Raw genomic sequence first — 19683 nt, 5'->3', positions numbered from 1 at the left:
TGCGCTGGTTGCAGCCCTGTCATCATGCAGGTGGAATCTGAATCATCGTAGCGACTCCCAGCTCCGAGACTAGCCGGCCGCGCCGCCCCTGACGGACTCCAGACTCTGGGTGAGCGGTGTGGTTCTAGTCTCGCTTTGATACTCGAGCATTGCGGAGGAGGCAACCTACAGTGTTGCTGTGTTTTGATGCTGTCAGATGTTGGTCTCCTCTGGCGCAGTCCAACGCTGCCGGAGTCGCATATGATGCCATTCGACAGTCCTGTGGGAAGTAACTCCGACCATTCCCAGGGCCATAGAAGGACCTACTTGTAGTCCAGCTTCATATTCTGCCCTGCCGTTAGTCATGACCACGATGGAAGAAGCCTCGACCAGCGAGACTGTTCCGGATCTTAAAGACGTTGAGGCGAAAATTGGCCGGAAGACGCCCGAAGGTTTGCTCAGGTGGATGCGGGAGGAAGCAACCGCTGCCCGGGGTGATGTCAGCGTCGCCAAGGCTGAAGACTCCGTGAAAGTGACGGGGAGGAAGAGTTTGGACGAGAAAATCAGAAAATTAAAAGTGGAGATGGTAAGCTCTTTCGTTGCTGTGACTTACGTATCGAGTCGCTTCTGAATGGTTGACTAAACTGGCTTCAAAATAGGTCACAGGCACCGTAACAACAGCTAATAGATGGCCAACTAAAATAGCAGCTTACATTCGTTCAGTAGCTGAATCATGTGTGGCATGTGTAATTTGAATCGCACTGTCCACCCTGGTACCTCAAACCTCTGTCACTGTCAACTGCTGATCCCCTGTTGTGATGCTACTTGGTTGTAAAATCATTGCCATCACCGCCAAGTATTGAGAGAACATTCGTGATCAATCAGATTTCAAGTCAAAATAGGGTCGTACACTCCCATGGTGGGTTGTCTGGAATGCTTGAGTGGATGAGAGGAGCTGTCACTATTTAAGAAAAAAAAAAATGTGTTGGTTGTTGCTCAGTATAGAACAGAAAGGCATCAGTGGCTTCTGTTTTTTCTCCCATTTTTTGCCCACAATTTGCCATTCATTGTGCTTGAGCCATGTATTGTGATTTATATATGTTGCTATCCTTTTATTGGCTCTCTAAGAGGACATATACATATACAAGAGCTAAGAGTAAGAGCTTTAAATACAGTGGTGCCTCGGTTTTCGAACGTCTCAGAATTCAAAATAAAATTTCGAGATTTTTTTGCTTCGGATTTCTAACGAAAATTCAGAAATAAGCTGGAAAAGACATGCGAGGACCGATCAGCTGACCCACGACGCGCTTTGTTATTGTGTGTAACGCAGCCTCTGTATGCAGACGTGTCGCATTAGCTACATTTACTGGCTGTTTTGAGTGTCACAAGGGAGGCGCTCGCTCCACACCTCCGAGGCTGGAGCGCTCACTCCAGGCTTTGATGTCCTGTTGTGGGCTGGAGCTGGGACAGGGATGAGGCGAGTCTGGGACAGAGCGTTACTTGGTTTATGACTTTGTCACAGCCAAACTGCACAGAAGCGCACATTCAGAGCTGGACACACACCGGGCACCTCTTCACTTCTGGAGAGACGTCACTCACTCGGCAACCCCTCCCACATGCAGCGGCCACACACATAGACGAGCAGAGCACCTGCAGCAGACACTCTACATTCACTCCTACAAAAGACTATTTTAAGGCTTGGAACGCATTATTTCTTTTTCCATCAATTGTAATGGGAAAAAATCTATTCAGATTTCGAATAAATCGCTTCTCGAACGGCCGTCTGGAACGGATTGTGGTCGAGAACCGAGGTACCATTGTATGTGCAGAAAGTTAAATTCAGTAACAATGCACCCACGAGCATGTCTATATCACTAGCTATGAATATTACAGTTTGTCAGACTGCATTATTATATAAATTTGCCTGTTCATGCTTTAACTTTGATAGTCATGGAAACCAAGGGCCAGTTTTGTTTGGATTTATTTCCATGAGAGCGGGTCTGACCTGTTGTGGAATAGTAGCGTCAACATCAGTTTTGGTCATGGATCAACTGAACAGCTCTGAGAGGGCCTGGTAGTACTTTGGATTGAATTGGGAGACGGTGTACCACCCCGTTTTAAAGGGTAGAAGAGAAAGAGTTAGTTGCACTTAGCTCACAGTGAAAGTTGGGTTTTCCTTTGTGCTGCAACATAGTTATTGTGTCTTATTATCAGCTCTCTGATCAGAGCCATTCTATTTTTGAAACAAGTTCCTCTGATCATGTATTGTCTAGCAAATACAACAGAAAAGCAACCAGCGGGTTACAATGGCACTTGAACGATATTATGCAATATCATGACACACTTGGCTAATTTAAGAACTGGCCTGGGAATGTTGGAAGTGCATTTGTGGTTTGTGTCAATACAAAGCTCTGTTGAGCGCCTATAAATCTCAATTTGTCATCACAACAAATACTCTTCTACGGTTCACCTAAGCAGAAGCTCCACACAAGTTCATCTATAAACAACCAAGCGGGTGGACTGGACGGTCCGCGTCAGATCATTTGGGCTCATGCGCATTCTCTAATGTGGATATTTAAAGGTGTCAAGACTTTGTACACCCAAAATTCTTTGAGGATGATTAAGAAAAAGAATTCTCCACACTGTATGCACCACTACACCTCTTGAGCTGTAAGTGTCCGTCCTATTTCTGACACTGGCTGTTTAGGGGTTTTATGATGTCACAGTCTGGCTTAGTGGAAATGATGGCTGAAGGGCTGTGTGACCCGCAGCATTTCTCACACCTCCTACTTTGGGAAAGAGTGGTTTTGTTGATGTTTATTTGGAAATTTGAAGTTGGAGGAGTGAGGAGTTAAGGTTCAATTTATAAGCAAGAAATGAATTCTCGTGTTTGTTTATGCATCAACAGGCACCTTTCTAAGGGTGGAAAACTTTCCTTGCGCCACCATTCATATCGCTCTGAAGTCATGTCACATTGTTAAATGAGGACTTTCTAACTTGTTTATTGGATCAAGGTTGAACGCATCACTGAAATCCATGAATGAACTTCTTATCGGCTGCAGCTTGGACAGGACGCTGAAACGTATGACTTGAGAAAGGGAGCTATATACAAGTCCAGGAGAGTAATGTGGTGAGCACACGCAGAGTCCTTGCACGCTCATCATTTATCTGCATAGTAAGCAGCCGGCTCCATGTCGAGGGTTCCAGCTTTGATCCAGTCCTGTGCATCTGGGAAACATGACAAATGTGTTTGTATTATGAAAAAGCTAGCAGATACCATGAAAAAATGTGCCAGCTTTTATGTATCAACTGCCTGTCCTTGAGACAACCCTGACTTTGATGACAGATCTTTACATCTGTGGCACTCTGGTATCAAGGTTTTAGAGTGCATATGTGGTTGCAAAGTCTTTTTTAAATCACTTTTGTCATCAGCTTTAATGAAAAATAGGTTTTGTTTTTGTCAGTCGAAGTAAGTCTTCTTGTCTGTTTATACTGGACGACACAAAGCTCTCCAACCAAACCAGCATTTTGCAAGTTGTTATCATCTTGCTTTGATTTTTAGTTTCACTGTGATACATTGGGTTTCATCGCGCTGCAGGTTGTAGCATGGTGGTGGCGTGGTTACTGGATTTATGCTACTACACACATCTGGCTTGCTTTCTCAGTGACTTAATGGGTTTCCCCTGAGTACTTAGGTTTCCACCCTGTGCCTGAATAGCTGCTTAATTTTAGACTGTTTAATTGACCACAGGAATGACTGGGAGCCTGAATGGCCGTCATTGTGTGTTTGCCATCTAATGGTTCAAGCATGCTGATGCGAATTGTCAGCACAGACTTCATACCAGGCCTTTTAGCTAGGAGGGCGACTGGGCATCCTGAGGACGCCCTGAGCTGCAAAACATGAGAAAAAGGAATCCTAGTTTTTCTCAGCAGGACATTCAAAATGTCACCACACTCGAGTCATGGAAGCGCGCTGTGATTGATGGGATGTCTAACCACAGATAAGTTCCAAACTTTAAACAATCGTTTACTAAACTAACTCATAGCTTTTTAATCAGAGGAGTGTTTTGTTTTCTATTGGCACAAGGCTCGCTCTCCGCTCCTCCTGCTCCCCAGTGCGCTGTGTGCCGTGCAGCGAGCTGCACTGTGGAGCGGTGCAGTTCGCCGATGTTGCTGATCTTTTGACTGTGTTTCCAACACACTGTGGCTCATGTTTACAGCAACAGGATCTCAACAGGGTGCACAACATTAGTCGGTGCTGATGCAGATAAATCGTGCAATTAATTATTTTAGTGTTGTTCATCACTGCTGGAAACCGGATAAAAGCCTTTGACTTTCACACATGCACGAGACACACTATAGAGCAGATGTGTGAACGCTGCCATTTTGCTCCAGGCCTCCTCTCACTTTGGCTGGTCCTGTTGCTCTTGTTGTCACATCTGTCCTTGGCTGGATGAATGTCAATGCCGAGAGGAGGCAGAGGGACTCTGGCTCTATATTCTTGCTGCCTGTGTCTCCAGAGTCGCTGGATCTGTATCTCGATATGTAATGAAAATGACTTTTGCTTTTTATTTCTCTGCTGTTTCATGTCTTTTTGTGATAGATAGATAGAAATTTCACTGAACACATGATGACACGTTATTAACCTTGACCTGATCAATAACATGCATTGCTTTTACAGGAAAGTATTAGTGAATGACTCAAGACTACTTTCACTTTCCAATCCTGCTTTCCTGTTATGCTCACGTCCCTAAACATATTGGTAATCCCGCAGCTAACACAGCGTCACTCGGAGTTATGAGTTATATCATCTAGCTGCTTTAACTGACTATCAAAGCTCCCTGAATTCTTTCTCTTGAAAAACTCATGCAGTAATGCATTACTGTACTAGCTAAACCTATTTTTTCTCTTAAGACATGCACAAACGTGTCATACAAGTTTGTATAAGTATCTGTCTTATTGATCATTTATACATTAGACTGGTGGACCATTTCAGTAGGGTAGCAACAGTTCGGAATCCTTTGTTTGACTTGCATCTAAGCACACCACCTAGTTGCTGTTTCATGCACCCGAATCTGAAAGGACACTTCTAACAAAGACACACCGCTTTACATTAATATATCAACAGCTACATGTTAAATCCTGTCCAGATACTGTAGTATGTTCAGTGGCTTTACCTCCCGTTTTTCAGTTGGATCAAGAATCCTTTATAGGTGTTTTGTCCATTCACACCCACTTTTAAGGCCGAACCGCAAAAGGCTTTAAGGATTTCGGGCGTGTCTGAAGACTTAATTATATGGTTTATGATTGTCACTCTTTGTACATACCATGCAGCCACTGCTGTAGATAAGCAATGTAAAAACTGAGAAACATGGCAGAAAGAATGCCGTGGAGAAATGACACGCTTTGAGATTAGTCTGTTTTTTCCCCCGTGAAAGTATTTCCTTATTTGTTGACATTTGCATCGCAGTTTGTGTGTAACTTTTCAGTCAATTTTAATTTAAAAACAGACAAAGAATTGTACAGGACAGGTAGTATTAACCTTGAATTAGAATACAACATTTCATTTTTCAGCCATGATTTATAATAGATTGTTGCATCATGTACATCTTCGTCGGTCACATGAGAGATTGCCAGCCTGTCAGTGTCCTCCAACTTTACCTACAGTATCTTGATCTTATATTCCTGCTATCCATGTTATTAGTTGTCTTTCTCTTCTTCCGTCTCCAACGTCTCAGGTCCAACACCCTCCATGTGTTCAAGCCATCTGACCTCCTTTAGTCTCCAAACTTCTCCACATGAGCTGTCCCTCTGATCCAGTCATTTTGGCCTACCCCTTTCCACTCACTGCCAATCGCATCCTGGGTATCTTCATCTCTGACTCTACTCGTATGTTCAAGTGTTTGTACAGGTGCCTCGTTGGAGACGCACTGACCTCCTGCTAGTGTTATGGGTGTGAGAGAAGATGAGACGGCAGATGGACAGAGCAGTGAGCGTGTGCATATATGGCTGGTGTTTATTAAGCAGCCGCGTTCATCCGTGTGTCACTGCTGGCAGTGATTCAGCAGGCTCTTACGCGGCTAAATGACACCGCGCCACTTTTTTTTTCTCCCTCATTGGTTTTCCTCAGAGCTGGTGTAAACTGAGCTAGACATAAAGTGTGAAGTGATGGACAACATACAGGACACTGCGCAGTGCTGTAAAGCAGATAGTAGGGCCGTGCAACACAACCATCAGTCATATCACAGTACAGGAGGCAACATGACTTCATAAATATATATTTGTGTTAATTCACTGCTGCTTTTGTTGTTGTTTTAAATAAAGCTGCCACTGCCTGATTGCTCCACTTTACATACACACATTAGCTTGTGACACAAATCAAGGCAGCAAGAACAGAGGACAGTGAGCTTGTACCATAGAAAAAAACAATTGGATGCTTTAGCTAGCCATTTAAGCTTTGTGAATAAAGTGCCACTAAATTGTTCTGTTAGCTGGTGGGGACAAATATTTTCCACTATTTGCTGGTTCTGCTCAAGACGGTAAAACAGCGTTTTAGTCACTCCTGCAGCACCGAATCTCCAGCCACTGAATGTATCTCAAAACACTGGTCTTTGTCAAATGTCAAGTCAGCAGCGTTGTGCTTTGAAAACGCACGAGTAGTTCACATGTGACTTGTCCATATGTAGGTAAACAGCGCATTTCATTTACCTCATTTTTTTATTGCCACGTTTATTTTCAAATATTCTCAATCCATTTAAATGTAGCGCGTATTTCTTGGATGTCAACATATGCTCACTAAATGTTCAGCTGCACTTGTGTTTCATCACTATAAGAACAGGACAGCATGAATGAGGCGTGGCCTAGATATGTATCCTAATTGCTCCTCTTACTTTCAGGAAAAGCTTTGACTGTCTTTACAATCTGTGGTGATGTAACTCCTGTTATATTTGCTTGTTAAAATGGCATATCATTTCTTACAAGATATTGCCATTCAACCAAAATTCAAGATTTTATTCAAGACACCTTTAAACACCGAGCCGTGGCAGAACATCTCATGGTGATCAGTGTGGATTTTTTCCCATTGGCTCTGATTTCTTTGCATGGGGTGTGCGTTCATTTTCAGTCTGAGTGCCATCACCTTTGACTGGAGTATGCCTGGTGGTTGCTTGATGGAAGCATGAAGTCAGAAGCGCACTTAAGTCAGTGAACTGAAGAGGAGCGGAAGTAATCTCATTGATGTTCGAGCAGGTGTCCAAATGCAATGATGCCCTTTGCTGCCCGGCTTCTTAGTGTTGGTTTTCAGGGAAGCTTGAGGTTCCAGGTGTGTGGGTTTGTGGGCCACTTGTTTTGACTTTGCGAGAAACAAAAAGTAACCAGAGGCAAATCTTAAGAAAATCACTTTAACCACCAGCTACGACTCACCTGCCTCCTTTTGTGTCTGTACTGTAGCTTAGCAAAAGAAAAAAGACGTTTGATGGATATGGACTGACAGACAATACTTGTATTTGCACATAGGCACCTTATTGTGTTCCCCGTTCGGACACAATCTGGAGCCATGAGTAGAACTTGGGTGGTTGGTCTTCGTCTCGTCCTAGCCAGTGGGTTTTGTTTTGTTTGTTGGAGCTGTGGCGGAAGGAAAAAAACTCAAAACGGAACGTGACAAACACTGAAAGTGGAAACATTTGACATTTACAGAGTTGGTGACAGTAAAAAAAAACAAAAAACAGTTTTCAATCATGAACAGTAAATCTCTCTCTGCTTCCATTGCTTATCTGTAGTGGAAGCACTGCACACCCAAATCTGGCTGTGTACACAGTGAATCATAACACGTCCTTTGTCCCTATTACATGCATGTGTACACGTGCGTGTTTGGTTCTGTGTAAATTGTCATTCATATACTGGTGTATTCAGATACATTATAATTTATATGCAGAAATTCAGTTGAACTAGTTAAAGTTAAGGGGTAAAATTTGAAAAACAAAAAGGTCTTTTGGAGAATTTGCGATTTGGAGTTCCACTGTAGTGGATTACACACCTCTACAGACATGCAGAGGTGTGTAGTTTGGCTTTGATGGAAGAAAGAAACAAAGACTTGTGACACACTGTCCAAAATAACATTACTGTCTGTGTTGCCAGGAACGTGGTAGCACCTTTGCGTGAAATTGTTCTGACCTTCTGACGAAAAGCAACCAGTGCGACTCAAGCCACAACTTCCCATGGCGTGAAACATGAGCCTCGGCAAGTCCGAAGTACTGTCCAGCACAAACTCAACCGCAACATTCCCTCTGTGGAGCAGCAGTAGAGCTTGAGCCACAACTTATATAACTTCTCTTATAACATATTTAACTCTAGTTTTCTACCACTCGTTGCTTATTGACCAAACAACACATTACCGAAATAAAGCAGCAAAAAGTGTGAATAAAGAAATGCCAAAGGGGGGTGAGTCATGTGGTTGGGCTGATTCTTTGGTCCTGGTGATTTTGGACTTGTACTGGCAAGTAAGATTACGGTGCTTATCTGTTGGCAGATGATACCGGTCTTTCTAGTCCGGTGTTAGTATTTTTTACTCGTGGACTAAAGATGCAGGAAATGTGGTTTCACAGACATGAAGTGCGAGCCAGGAGTAAGTTGACCTTCTGCAGTAAAACCTCTCTTGGTGAGCGTTGATAGCACGCTGAAGATGATTTATGGACCAGGACATCTTCCTCCGCCCCTTTGCTCTCTGCAACTGCTGTCACATAAAATGCCCGTGGCCCCTGTTTGACTTTTCAATTTAAGGACCTCTCCATGATAAGCAACTTTTGTTTTCGTGAGGACAGATAATAAGTGGGAAAAGGAAGAGCTGCCCTGAAAGATACAAGAAGTAGTTTTAATGTGGATACAGACAGTTGAGTATCGCATGTAGTATTATGTATCTTGACTGGCTAGGTAGTCCAGAGACCTTCTATAGAGTCTCCATCACTGTCTCCTCTACCAGAGAACTCCTCCCCAACTCCTCCTACTGTTTGGTGCCGTTGATGCTGGTTCTACCGTGGCAACAACTTATATATTGGAGGAGTGACCCATGAAGCTCTTAGGGGCTTTTCACACACATAACGATAATCTTGTCTGTTTTGATCCTGAGTTCACTCTTTCCCAACCATGGATGGTAAACACCTGACTACATCCATCCATCCTCACTGTACCAGCACTGTTCAGGGTTGTGTTGGAGCCTATCCCAGTGCTCATTGGGTGAGAGGCAGGACTACACCCTGCACAATTTTAGAGTGTCCAATTAACCTTGTCAGCATGTCTGTGGGCTGTGGGAGGAAACCCACATGCCCACAGGGAAAACATGCAAACTCGATGCAGAAAGGCCACTGGGAATCGAACCCGCAACCTTCTTGCTGGAAGGCAAGAGTGCTAACCACCTCGTGTGGCCTTTGGCCGTATACCCTAACTCTTCTAAGATTATCCAATGAGATAGTTTGTCCCAATAATAGCCCCTAAAAAGGGGTAAATGTTAAACATGTTCAGCATTTATGACCGAAAACCTTCATGTGTGTGGGGAGAGCTGATGTTTCCGACCAGAACTGTGACGTGGAACAGATTGGAGCCAATGAAGAAGCCATTTGACAGAGAGACATGGAAGCAAAGCAGGATTATTTCAGATTTCTTGAATTGATGGCAGTAAAAACCCTTGTTTTTAGCAATTGAAATAGTTTTTTTTCAGTCTGTGGTTGGCTACTAAAGTAGTAATGTTGTTTTAGCGTAATTTAAGATCCTAAGTCTCAACATATTTGTAAGAATAGTGAAAAACCAGAAGACGCCTGAAATAGAGGAACATAGAAGAGCAAGTGATGTGAGGATGAGCACAGAATCATTCCTGCAATGACCTGGATAGACACCGATCGGCACTCAGAACGTACATTCCGCTGACGTAGCGCTGCCAGTGCAGCTATTAAGTGTTTTTCAGTTGTCCTTTTAACTGAATAGTTGTTGCACTGTGTCTGAGAGCTTTTTTTCCCCTAGAAGTGGAGCAAAGAACACCATATTTTTGTCTAAATGAAGGTGATTTTATGGCTCACATCATGCGCCCAGTAACAAGATTAGATTAGACTGGCTTGATTCAGGATTAGGAGCTCAAGAGACACTCCTATTTTACACTGACTTCTAGTTTGGAAAACAGCATTGTTAAAATCCTTTGCAGGGATCTGTTTCAATCGCTGTGTTGGATTAGATCAGATTTCCTTTCTTTAGGGACATCATTCTTCGGTTAATAATCATTGATCCTTTGAGCCTTATAGTTTCATATTGGATTGGACTCACAATATTGTTTAGTATATTTGTGTCATCTCGCTGACATAAACATGGTATGCCATGGTGGAATGTGTAGAAGTTGTCAGCCGGGTGTATTTTACCCTTCCAACTGACAGTCAGTGCAACTCCTGCTTCATCGTCTCCACCTCAGGTCCACCACCTCCTCCTATAAACTCTCACTACACATCCAGGTCGTGTTCGAACACACCTCCCAGTTGGTAAAACACAAAGGAAAGTTATTCAAGATGGTTCAAGCATACCGTCACCACTCTGCTTTACTACAAATTTCTCTTTCAGAACAAGATTAAGAATCATAAACATAGTCAACTCTGAAATACCAGATGCACGACCAGGAAGTACTTGCCACAGTGCTTGAACCTCTTGAAGATTTTATTCCAACAAGATCAACTTAATGACAGGAGGCGCTTCAGTGTCTGGACAGATGAATAGTAGCCTCTTCCTCCCTTGGCATGGCTTTTAGATCTGCAGACATCTTGATAGTGAAGCAGATAAACCCAACAATGGTGGGAACGTTGAGCACTAAATGTACTAAAGTAGTTTCAGCCTGCATGCTCCAGTGGCTGCGATGACTGATATCTGTGTGCTAAACAAAGGTCAACGACCAGCATCTTTCTCTTCGTGTTTCCTCTTGCAGACCATCATGCATCTTTCAAAGCTCAACTCATCACATCACAATAAATATAATGAAGTCTTTGATTACACCCACGGCGATGTGTTCACAAGACATGTCGACAGATTGCAGCCGTCACTGTCTGTTGAACTCAGCCGACCTCAGGAGCTCACAATAGAGCTGTTGTTGGATTTGCAATGTGCACATAGATGCTGAGGCGTCATAGACAGAGTTAGTTCTTTGCTCATCAATTGCTTAAATCCACATGATCTGGATTTTTGTTCTCCCTGGTGGCACAACTGACTGTGTGTGAGGGAGGGTGAGGGATAAGTAAGGCGCAGAACCCCAGCCCCTGTGGAGGAGTAGACCGTTGTCTTACCAAATGTTTACGGCTTTCTGTGCAAATGATATTAGACTTTAAGGGACAAAATGATTTCTGACATGTTTATTCGGGAGTAGATGCAACATGCTATTACTGGAGTCATCGTTTGTGTACGTAACCTTGTCGACCATTAAAATATCTTTCTCTTTCATGTCTTTTTGCTCTTTTGTGTTTCAATTCTATTCTAAAGTGGAAGTATTATGTCATTCTTATAAGATGTATGTTAAAGGTCTGTTCAGGCACTTTCGATGAATTGAATACAGTAGATACTCAGACACAAACCGATTCAATGTCGTGTTTCCATCTTCCGTGTTTCCACAGTTACACTTACGCTCCGTGGACGTGAAGATCCTGAACCAGCTGCTGGCGGTCCATGAGGGCATTGAAGCAGTCAAGTGGCTGCTGGAGGAGCGCAGCACCCTGACCAGCCGCTGCAGCAGCCTGACCAGTAGCCAGTACAGTCTTGGCGACGGGCCTGACACCTCGTGGAGGGGCTCTTGGAGCAGCCTGCACGACCCCCATGACAAGCTGGACAACATCTCCATCGGCAGCTACTTGGACACCTTGGCTGACGATATGGATGAGTACTGCCCCTCCAGCTCCGAGTCTGTCATCTGCTCTTCCACTCCACAAGTTTCTGAGGCGACTGTTGGGGGCCGCGGAGCTGCTAGGACTAGCAGTGGAAACATGAAAGCAGGGATGAACGAGAATGGAATTGGAGACACTACAAGGTTGAAAGTTGGACCAGGGACTGCGATTGTTAATGATGTCAATGGGAACGGGATGTCTGGGACTGGAATTGGAAAACCAGTCGCTCCAGCGAATGCTCCTGACGTCGTGTCGGACAGCAAACAAGACACTGTGGTCTGGAACAAGGCTTTGGATCCGGTGAAGGGAAGCGTCATTTCTAAAAACAATACACAGACCCAGTACATTAAACCCAACAGTATCGTGGAGAAATCCGTCACACAGACTGGCAGCCCCACACGCGTCTGCCTTGAGAAACTCGGCACCAAGCAGAGCCCCAAACTAAAACACTACAAAAATGGAAAGATCGACTTGGATACATGCAAAATGAACAGCAAGATGCAGCTAGAGTACGACGCACATTGGCGCTGGGTTCAGTCTCAAGAAGACGTCACATTTTTGTAGGAAGGACATTGACTCGAGCGCTCGCTTGAGGATCTGCTGTTATTGACGTGGTGGAGACGTTAGCTGTGATCTCTGCACTATGAAACATTGATGTCAGTATTAAGGTCAGCGCACATGGCAGGACCGCGGCCGGCCCAACAGGACCGCCTCACACCACCCTAGGGAGAAGTCCTGTGCCATCATGTTTTCTCAGGATCTTTCCCAACATTCCCTGATTCTGTTTTTTTTGGTTCATTTCCCGCTAAATCAAATCAAGCACAGCGCTACTGTTTCAGTGAAACTATAACTGTCAGGAACTAGAATTTATGAAAATGTCCATCAAATTGAGGGGCACACTTTGAACTGAAGCTAGCAATAATCTGCATGAGCTAAACATGAATCGTAAATAGCACCAGTGGAGGAGAACTACAGCTCACCAGACTCACCATGTAGGTGCCTCCCAGGCTTTGCAGCTGACTGAACTGCGTTCCATTTTAGCTTGTTTGAAAGTAAGATGTACTCCGTGGATTCGCTCATTTTCTTCACTAATGCATTGGTGGTGTCCCGTGGGGTTAGCGCACACTTGGGACACCTCTCACATGCTAAGATAGGCAGACAACCACTCCCACACCGTCTGCCAATTGGAGTATGTAGTTGGACTCTGGGAGGAAGGAGGGAAGTCACACAAGCCTGGGAAGAGCAGTTTGAAGAAGCCGTGTATTGAGTCACCCAACCCTCTATTGTCGGCCGGTCAACCACGTCACAAAAGGTTCCACTGGACATTCCTCAGCTATAGTTTTCCACCTCCATTTAGCGAAAAAAGATCCTTCTCCACATAGAGAGGAACCAGCTGAGGTGGCTCGGGCATCTGATCCGGATGCCCCCTGGACGCCTCCCTCGGGAGGTTTGCCAGGCATGTCCTACCGGGAGGAGACTCGCTGGAGAGATGATGTCTCCAGTCTGGCCTGGGAACACCTCAGGATCCCCCGGGGGGAGAGCTGGAGGAGGTTTATGCGGATCGGGAAGTTTGGGCTTCGTTGGTCCGAATGCTGCCTCCGCGACCTGACTCCGGATAAGCGACAGAAGAAGGTGAAGATAGTTGCATGATAGTGATGTTAACAAATGGCATCATTACGACATACCAAAATTAAGAATGTAAGTGCAAGGCGTGTTGGAGTCCCTGTGAAGCAAACATGATTTGGCTCTTAAACACTGTCAGCCAAACACTTGGTATGGTGTTTAGAGCACTACTACAATCAACACTGACAACTGACAGTTGCTGTCCAGGAAACTCATCTTTTTTGGGGGAAAATACCCAGGAGGTAATTGAGAGGCACATTCTTAGGTGTCTTAGGTCATCATCGTCCAGGAGGAATCCTACTGATGCCTACAACTAATGCCACCTCAGCAGACTTCCCTCAGTGTGGGGAGGCAGCTCAGGCTCCTTATCTATTAATAAAAGAGAACACAGGAACCCTGCTGAGATCTTGTTCTTACAGTCAGTCCCCAAAGCTTGTGAGCACTAGAAAAAGCAGCAGCATAGATCGACCGATATACGGAGAGCTTTGCTTCTTGGCTCAGCTCTGTTATCTTTTGACTTCATCCAGGTTAGGGTTAGGGTTCTGCCCTGAATTCACTCCTCTTTGCGCCTCTTAATATTCTGCTGTTGGAAAATACTTTTGTGTTTGGCTTTGAAACTGCTGTACTCGGTGAAGAGGTTGGAGGCAAACAGCTCGCCACCAAAAACGGACTTCAAGCACTGAATATATCACAAACACTTTGAATTGCGGATGATAAATGTAATTTCCTGTCAAAAAGGAAATAGGTTGAAAAATACACAAGCGTCACACACTGTGAAATTGTATTTATCAGCTTGCATTTGTGTGTGTTAACAAATATAGTACTCCACGATCTGTTGGCATGTTTTCTCCAAATTTATAGTGGAAGTAAATATAAAAAGACATGAATGCAATAGCCGATGTGCCATCACTGAAGAGTCTTATGTGCAGTTGTGTCACCGTGAAGCGCATAAAGCTTAGGCCACTTAGGTTTTCCGTGCTTGGTTTGTTGTGAAAGACGTGCGAGTGGATCGCTCTTCATCCAGCTTCAGGAACCTGTCCTGATATATGCAAACTCTTAATGGTGAATATGTGTTGGATTTCCTTTGTGTTAGCGCCATGAAATGTGTAGAGCTGAATATATGCCTGTGCTTCCTTCCTGAGATGAATGCACTATTGTTATGATAATCTCTCCAGTGCTGCTTTTCTTGCTTGTATAAACAGCGACAGTCCCCACGTTGGCCTTGTGTCTTGAATGTGTATCGTGGAGACTTTGTTTTATTTTGAAGAAAATTAAACAGCAGTGTGATCACTCCCTCTTTGGCTGAAAGATTTCTGTGTGTTATATTGTTGTTTATTAATATTCTTGCGTGGACCAATCTTTGACAAGACACTCATCTACCAGTCTACTCTCTTCAATGCACTCAGTGTCAATAAATAAAAATGAGTATTTCTAATGAAGCACTGCATCACACACCTTCTGTGATGCTTCAGAAATCCAAAGCATTGACAAGCATTCACTGGCACTTCAGAATTGCTTTTTGTGGAAACTAGGGGCGCAGCCTCTCGATGATCGCAATGCGACCCTACAGAATGGATGACATACTTGTTTGTCCATGCTCCACCAAGTCCCTCCAGAGGAGGATCAGCCAGTTGTTTTGATCCCGGCACGAGGCATAGTAAAGCTGGTCTTCAAGCAAGGTCAAGCCTGTCAGACCAGTGCAGTCAATATTTGTATGAACTGAAAGTCAAGGCGCAGTGGGATGTGGAGGGTTAGCCTGAAGCCTGAAGCCTTCAAAGCCAATCAAACTGTTGGCCGCCTCTCGAACTAAGACCATGGTTCTCATGAGTTGGAGGCCTTTAAGTGATTGAGGGTGGCGTGTGCGATGGATGAGCAGATGAGGGAGGATTATTTAATCGTGTGGATGGACTCACTAAAGGTGACTGTTTTCAAATCTATCTAAAAAATGCAAATTGTACATCTTTCCAAACACATCAACATGGATGTTTAACGTGCCAAACTGTTTCCTCTTTACTGAACCTTCTAATCCAATGGAAAAATTAAGTCTGTGCCAACACACACACACACGCACAATACCATAAAAGCACAGAACTGCAGACGGCCACGGAAACCCAGCTGAAAGGTCATTTTTAGAAACGTGCGTCTGATATGTCTTCTGTGGACGTCACACCAGCTTATAGACATGAAGTCATTTCTGTTCCTATTTTAACATATGTGTCGGCTGGAAAGCAGCCACGCGTGCCAGAGTGGCCGTCTGTTCCACTAGTTTGTGGTTCTCTCTCGGAGGAGCTGAGCACTGCGGAAAAGAAAGGCAGGGGAACAAACCTGTAAAAGAGATTACTGCCATATTTAGTGTCTCTCTGAAGATGTATTGTCGCTGATGATGCGCAGACAGGCTCTCACTGCACACGTCCACTTCTGATCTGCTTGCTGAGTCTGTATGGAGGCTTCAGATACTACCATGTTTTTTGGTTTTTTTTTGCCATAACTCCCTCTACTCTCATAATCTATAATGACACATTTTATTGTCAGGGAAATCATCATTATTAGACAGCTCAACGTGATTGTTTTTTTCATTTTACTTTTTCGCGGAGTCAACTTTTTTTTGTGCCTTTTTTAAAAGATGTATTTTCTATTTCAAGTCCTCTTCATTACTTTCAACTTGTTTTTTGTGAATAAGGATTTTTTTGGGTGATTTTTTTTTTTACTCTGTTAGGGTTTTTATGAGTTCTGTTATATTTCATTCTTTCCATTTTGATAGTTACTTCTGTGGCAGCTATCTCTTTTTTTATGCAATTAGTTTTACGTCAGTAAAGCATCTTTTTCACGTTTCTGCTCACCTGTCCATGAAAAGACACTGGACAGACGTCCTCAGTGAAAGTTATGAGTCTGTCGTGTCTTCCCTTGGACTGGACGTAATCCTCACCACTTCGGTCATCAGTTCAGCACACAATGAAAGACCACCTCACCTAATAAACTGACTGCATTTCGATTTTGGGAGGAAACTAGAGTGGTCGTCACAAGAATGATTTCTGTTTTCCCAGTGTGATCAGGATCTCACACATGTGCCCCTTCCAACTCTCCTCGCGGCTATTTTTGGCACTAGACAAACAGCATGATTTCATAGATGAGTGGAAGTCCACACGGTTGCCGTGACAACAACAGAACCCGGGGACCAGTGAAAGAAACAGTTACAGCAGTTAGTGCTTGCTTAAAAAGGTAGAAGACTCAAGTTGTTCTCCGATCCATTCCCATCCATGACACTTCAGTGCCAGCAGGTCAGTGCTTCCCAGGATGGAGAGCTCAACATGGAGCAGTGTTTAACACCCAGCCTGCCTCTGCCTTCCGGAGTCTTGCTGGTTTTATTCCTTCTCCAACAAAGAGACACACTGAGAGTGGAAGTCTTGATTTATAAGCAAAGCAACATGTCTTTGACAGCTTCCTCAATGGGGCTTTTATTTGAATAAATTTGAATAAACCCACGTATCTGGAGCTGAACTTAGGGAGTGAAACTTGTGTGAACTCTGTCTCCTCCTTCACAGTGCTTCATACGTGAGGGGAGAGGTGAATTGTGACCCTGGAAATGAGTTTCCTTCACAGGTTTTCTGCACTCCCTTTAGAAGGTAAGGCGAGGAACTTGGTGATCAATGAGGGCCTCAATGTAGAACCACACCAAATCACCAGATGTGACATGGTTTGGGAGCTGGGAGGAGGCCTGGGGGCAGACCCAGGATATGATGGAGAGCTTACAGTACGTCTTCTATGCGCCCTGCAAATGCCTTTGTATTCCTGCAGATCAGTTGGAGGTGGTTTCTGAGAAGTCTGGGCCTCTTAACTTCTGCTGCTGCCTTCATGACACGGCCTCAGCCAGCTTTGGAAATGAGCTCGGAGGATGGACAAAGATGGACATGGTGGAGTACTGGTCAGTAAGAGAGCAGTGAAAAGCCCTTCATCAGTTTTTTTTCTGACAGGACTCCAGCAAAAACCGTCGACTGAGCAGAAGACGACCAAAGTGGTGTGTGCATGTGATGACGTGCAGGAGGCTGACCTGAAGTGACAACTCCTGATGAAAGATGATTCTAACCACCATGCAAAAATAATGTTGAAATGGAAACAGATGCAAACTGGAAATTAGAAACTAATGTGGCGATACAGAACAGAAAACCTTCATGGAATAAAACACGCTGGTAGGAATAACTGACAAGAGCAAACAGAGGGTAAAGTGGTGGAAGAACAAATGGCACATGCAGGTTCAGAAACAAACACAGTGGAAAACTCACAAAAGCTCAAGCACCAGGGAAATACCCAGGAGAATACAAACCCAGTTTTACTACTACTGTTCTACTACTACTACATCATGTTTAATCTTAAATTTACACAAAATAAAAGAAAATTGTCATGTTTTCAATTGCTGTTGTCTTCACACTATCCTGAAATGGCCGAACAAGATGTCCACCAGTCCAGCTGTCCTGATGGCTGACACTCTGAGTGAGCAGTAAGCAGATCAGTGGGATCAATACCAGCCTCCTGTCTGTCTCTTCGACTGTCCATTAGAAGATGAAGCTCTCAGGAGAACAGCGAGCTCTTTGGTGTGGCATAGTTCCTTAAAGCGTTTTGGACCGATGGATCACACACCAGTAGATGACAAACCTCTGACATTTGGATGATTCACATTTCTTCCTTGCCTTTGTGTTATGAGAAATAAAAGCCCATATTTGACAACACTACAGTGGAAGAGTGCTAAATGAAAGTGTGAAAACATAAACATCAACACCCATTGACTAATTCTCCACCACCACCCCGACCTGAGGCATTAGAATTAGTGATCGCACCCAAATGAAAATTCTTGGCCGAAACCAAGAACCAGCAATGACGCATCCAGAACGGAAAGCAGAACCGTAATGTAGTAGTGGTCGCTTACACGACCATACGTTCACGCCATCTCGCAGACCCCTGAGAAAAAAAAACAATACGCAGAGGTGCAGGTAGAAGAACTGGCTCAAACTAATTTATTATAATATATGACAAACCATTTCATTGTTTATATGCATTCACAATGTATTTTACTCTCTGTTGACTGTCAAATCTCCAGACTGCTCATTAAACAATGACACTGAATTGCGTTTTGGATTATGCATTTAATCCATCTCACATCTTGTCACTTGATCCGCCCCCCCACACCCTTGTAAAAACAGCAGTATTACAGTTGACACGCTTAAAAGGCAACAGAACCTGCTGCGAAATAACAACAAGCTCTTTGTGGTTGCAGTTTGATGGCGAGGTTTGATCCCGAAAATCCAAACATAAGCCGGTTTACTGCACGGTGATGATTGCTGAGTGTCGGCTGAGAAGGTGGCAGTGTGTGGGGTAGGAAGGGTACCATGATGCTCTCTGGGTAGATTAAAGAATCTCTATGTGCCAGACGTCATGGGTCAGATGTGGATTACATGTTTATATTGGAGATTTGACAGCTGCTGATTTGTAGCTTTTTTTACTGCAGAGATTAGATTTTTGATTCTTATTTCTTTTTTTTTCTTTCTTGTAAAATACACTTCTCTTGCTGTGATGGCAAAAACCTGCACCAGCAGTGCACTAACAGCTCCAAGCTGACTAGCCTGACGATGTTTCGCCTCATACAAATGATTGAACAAACACCCTAAGAAATAAAAGGCAAATTCAAAGTTTGACTAATATTAATCTAGAACTCCCTCACAAAAACTGATGACAGACAGATAACACTATGCTAACCAGCAGCATTTCGGCATGAGGAACTTTAAGTTGGGTGGCCATCCATATTTAAATCATTTAAATAGCATAAATAAACATATGAAAATAAAACATAACAATAGAAATTTAAAAAATGTTCCAAACATGTTACCTGTCATTTGGAAATACAGTTTATTTAACTGCACAGTGAGCAGAGGCAGTTGCTTTTCTCTTACAACTGTGTAACATTACATTGCATATTTGAATTTATTTTAAGCAATATTTTGTTTTGTAGTACAAAAGTAGCTTCATTTGCAACTACTGAAAAGTGAACTAATTTACAGCACTGCTTGACACTGCCTCTGCCCCTGAGGTCTTTAGGGCCCTGATTGCCTATTTTTGCTTCCACTTGAGCGTGACCTTGTCAACAGCGCATGGTGAGCATGTGGAAGGCATGTAAACAGTACGGTACAGC

General features: G+C 43.8%; 1 protein-coding gene across 1 annotated transcript; it reads left to right on the top strand.

Annotated features, from left to right (window-relative positions):
* Positions 1–14790, top strand: lurap1 (leucine rich adaptor protein 1). Its single transcript, XM_053853784.1, has 2 exons — positions 1–565; positions 11613–14790. Exons 1-2 carry the CDS (start codon positions 344–346, stop codon positions 12441–12443), a joined length of 1053 nt encoding a protein of 350 aa, XP_053709759.1. The 5' UTR covers positions 1–343; the 3' UTR covers positions 12444–14790.
* The last annotated feature ends 4893 nt before the right edge of the window (positions 14791–19683 follow it).

The sequence above is a fragment of the Synchiropus splendidus genome, chromosome 1 (assembly GCF_027744825.2).
Source record: "Synchiropus splendidus isolate RoL2022-P1 chromosome 1, RoL_Sspl_1.0, whole genome shotgun sequence".
Classification (NCBI taxonomy): Eukaryota; Metazoa; Chordata; class Actinopteri; order Syngnathiformes; family Callionymidae; genus Synchiropus; species Synchiropus splendidus.
This window is presented reverse-complemented; position numbering and strand designations above follow the sequence as displayed.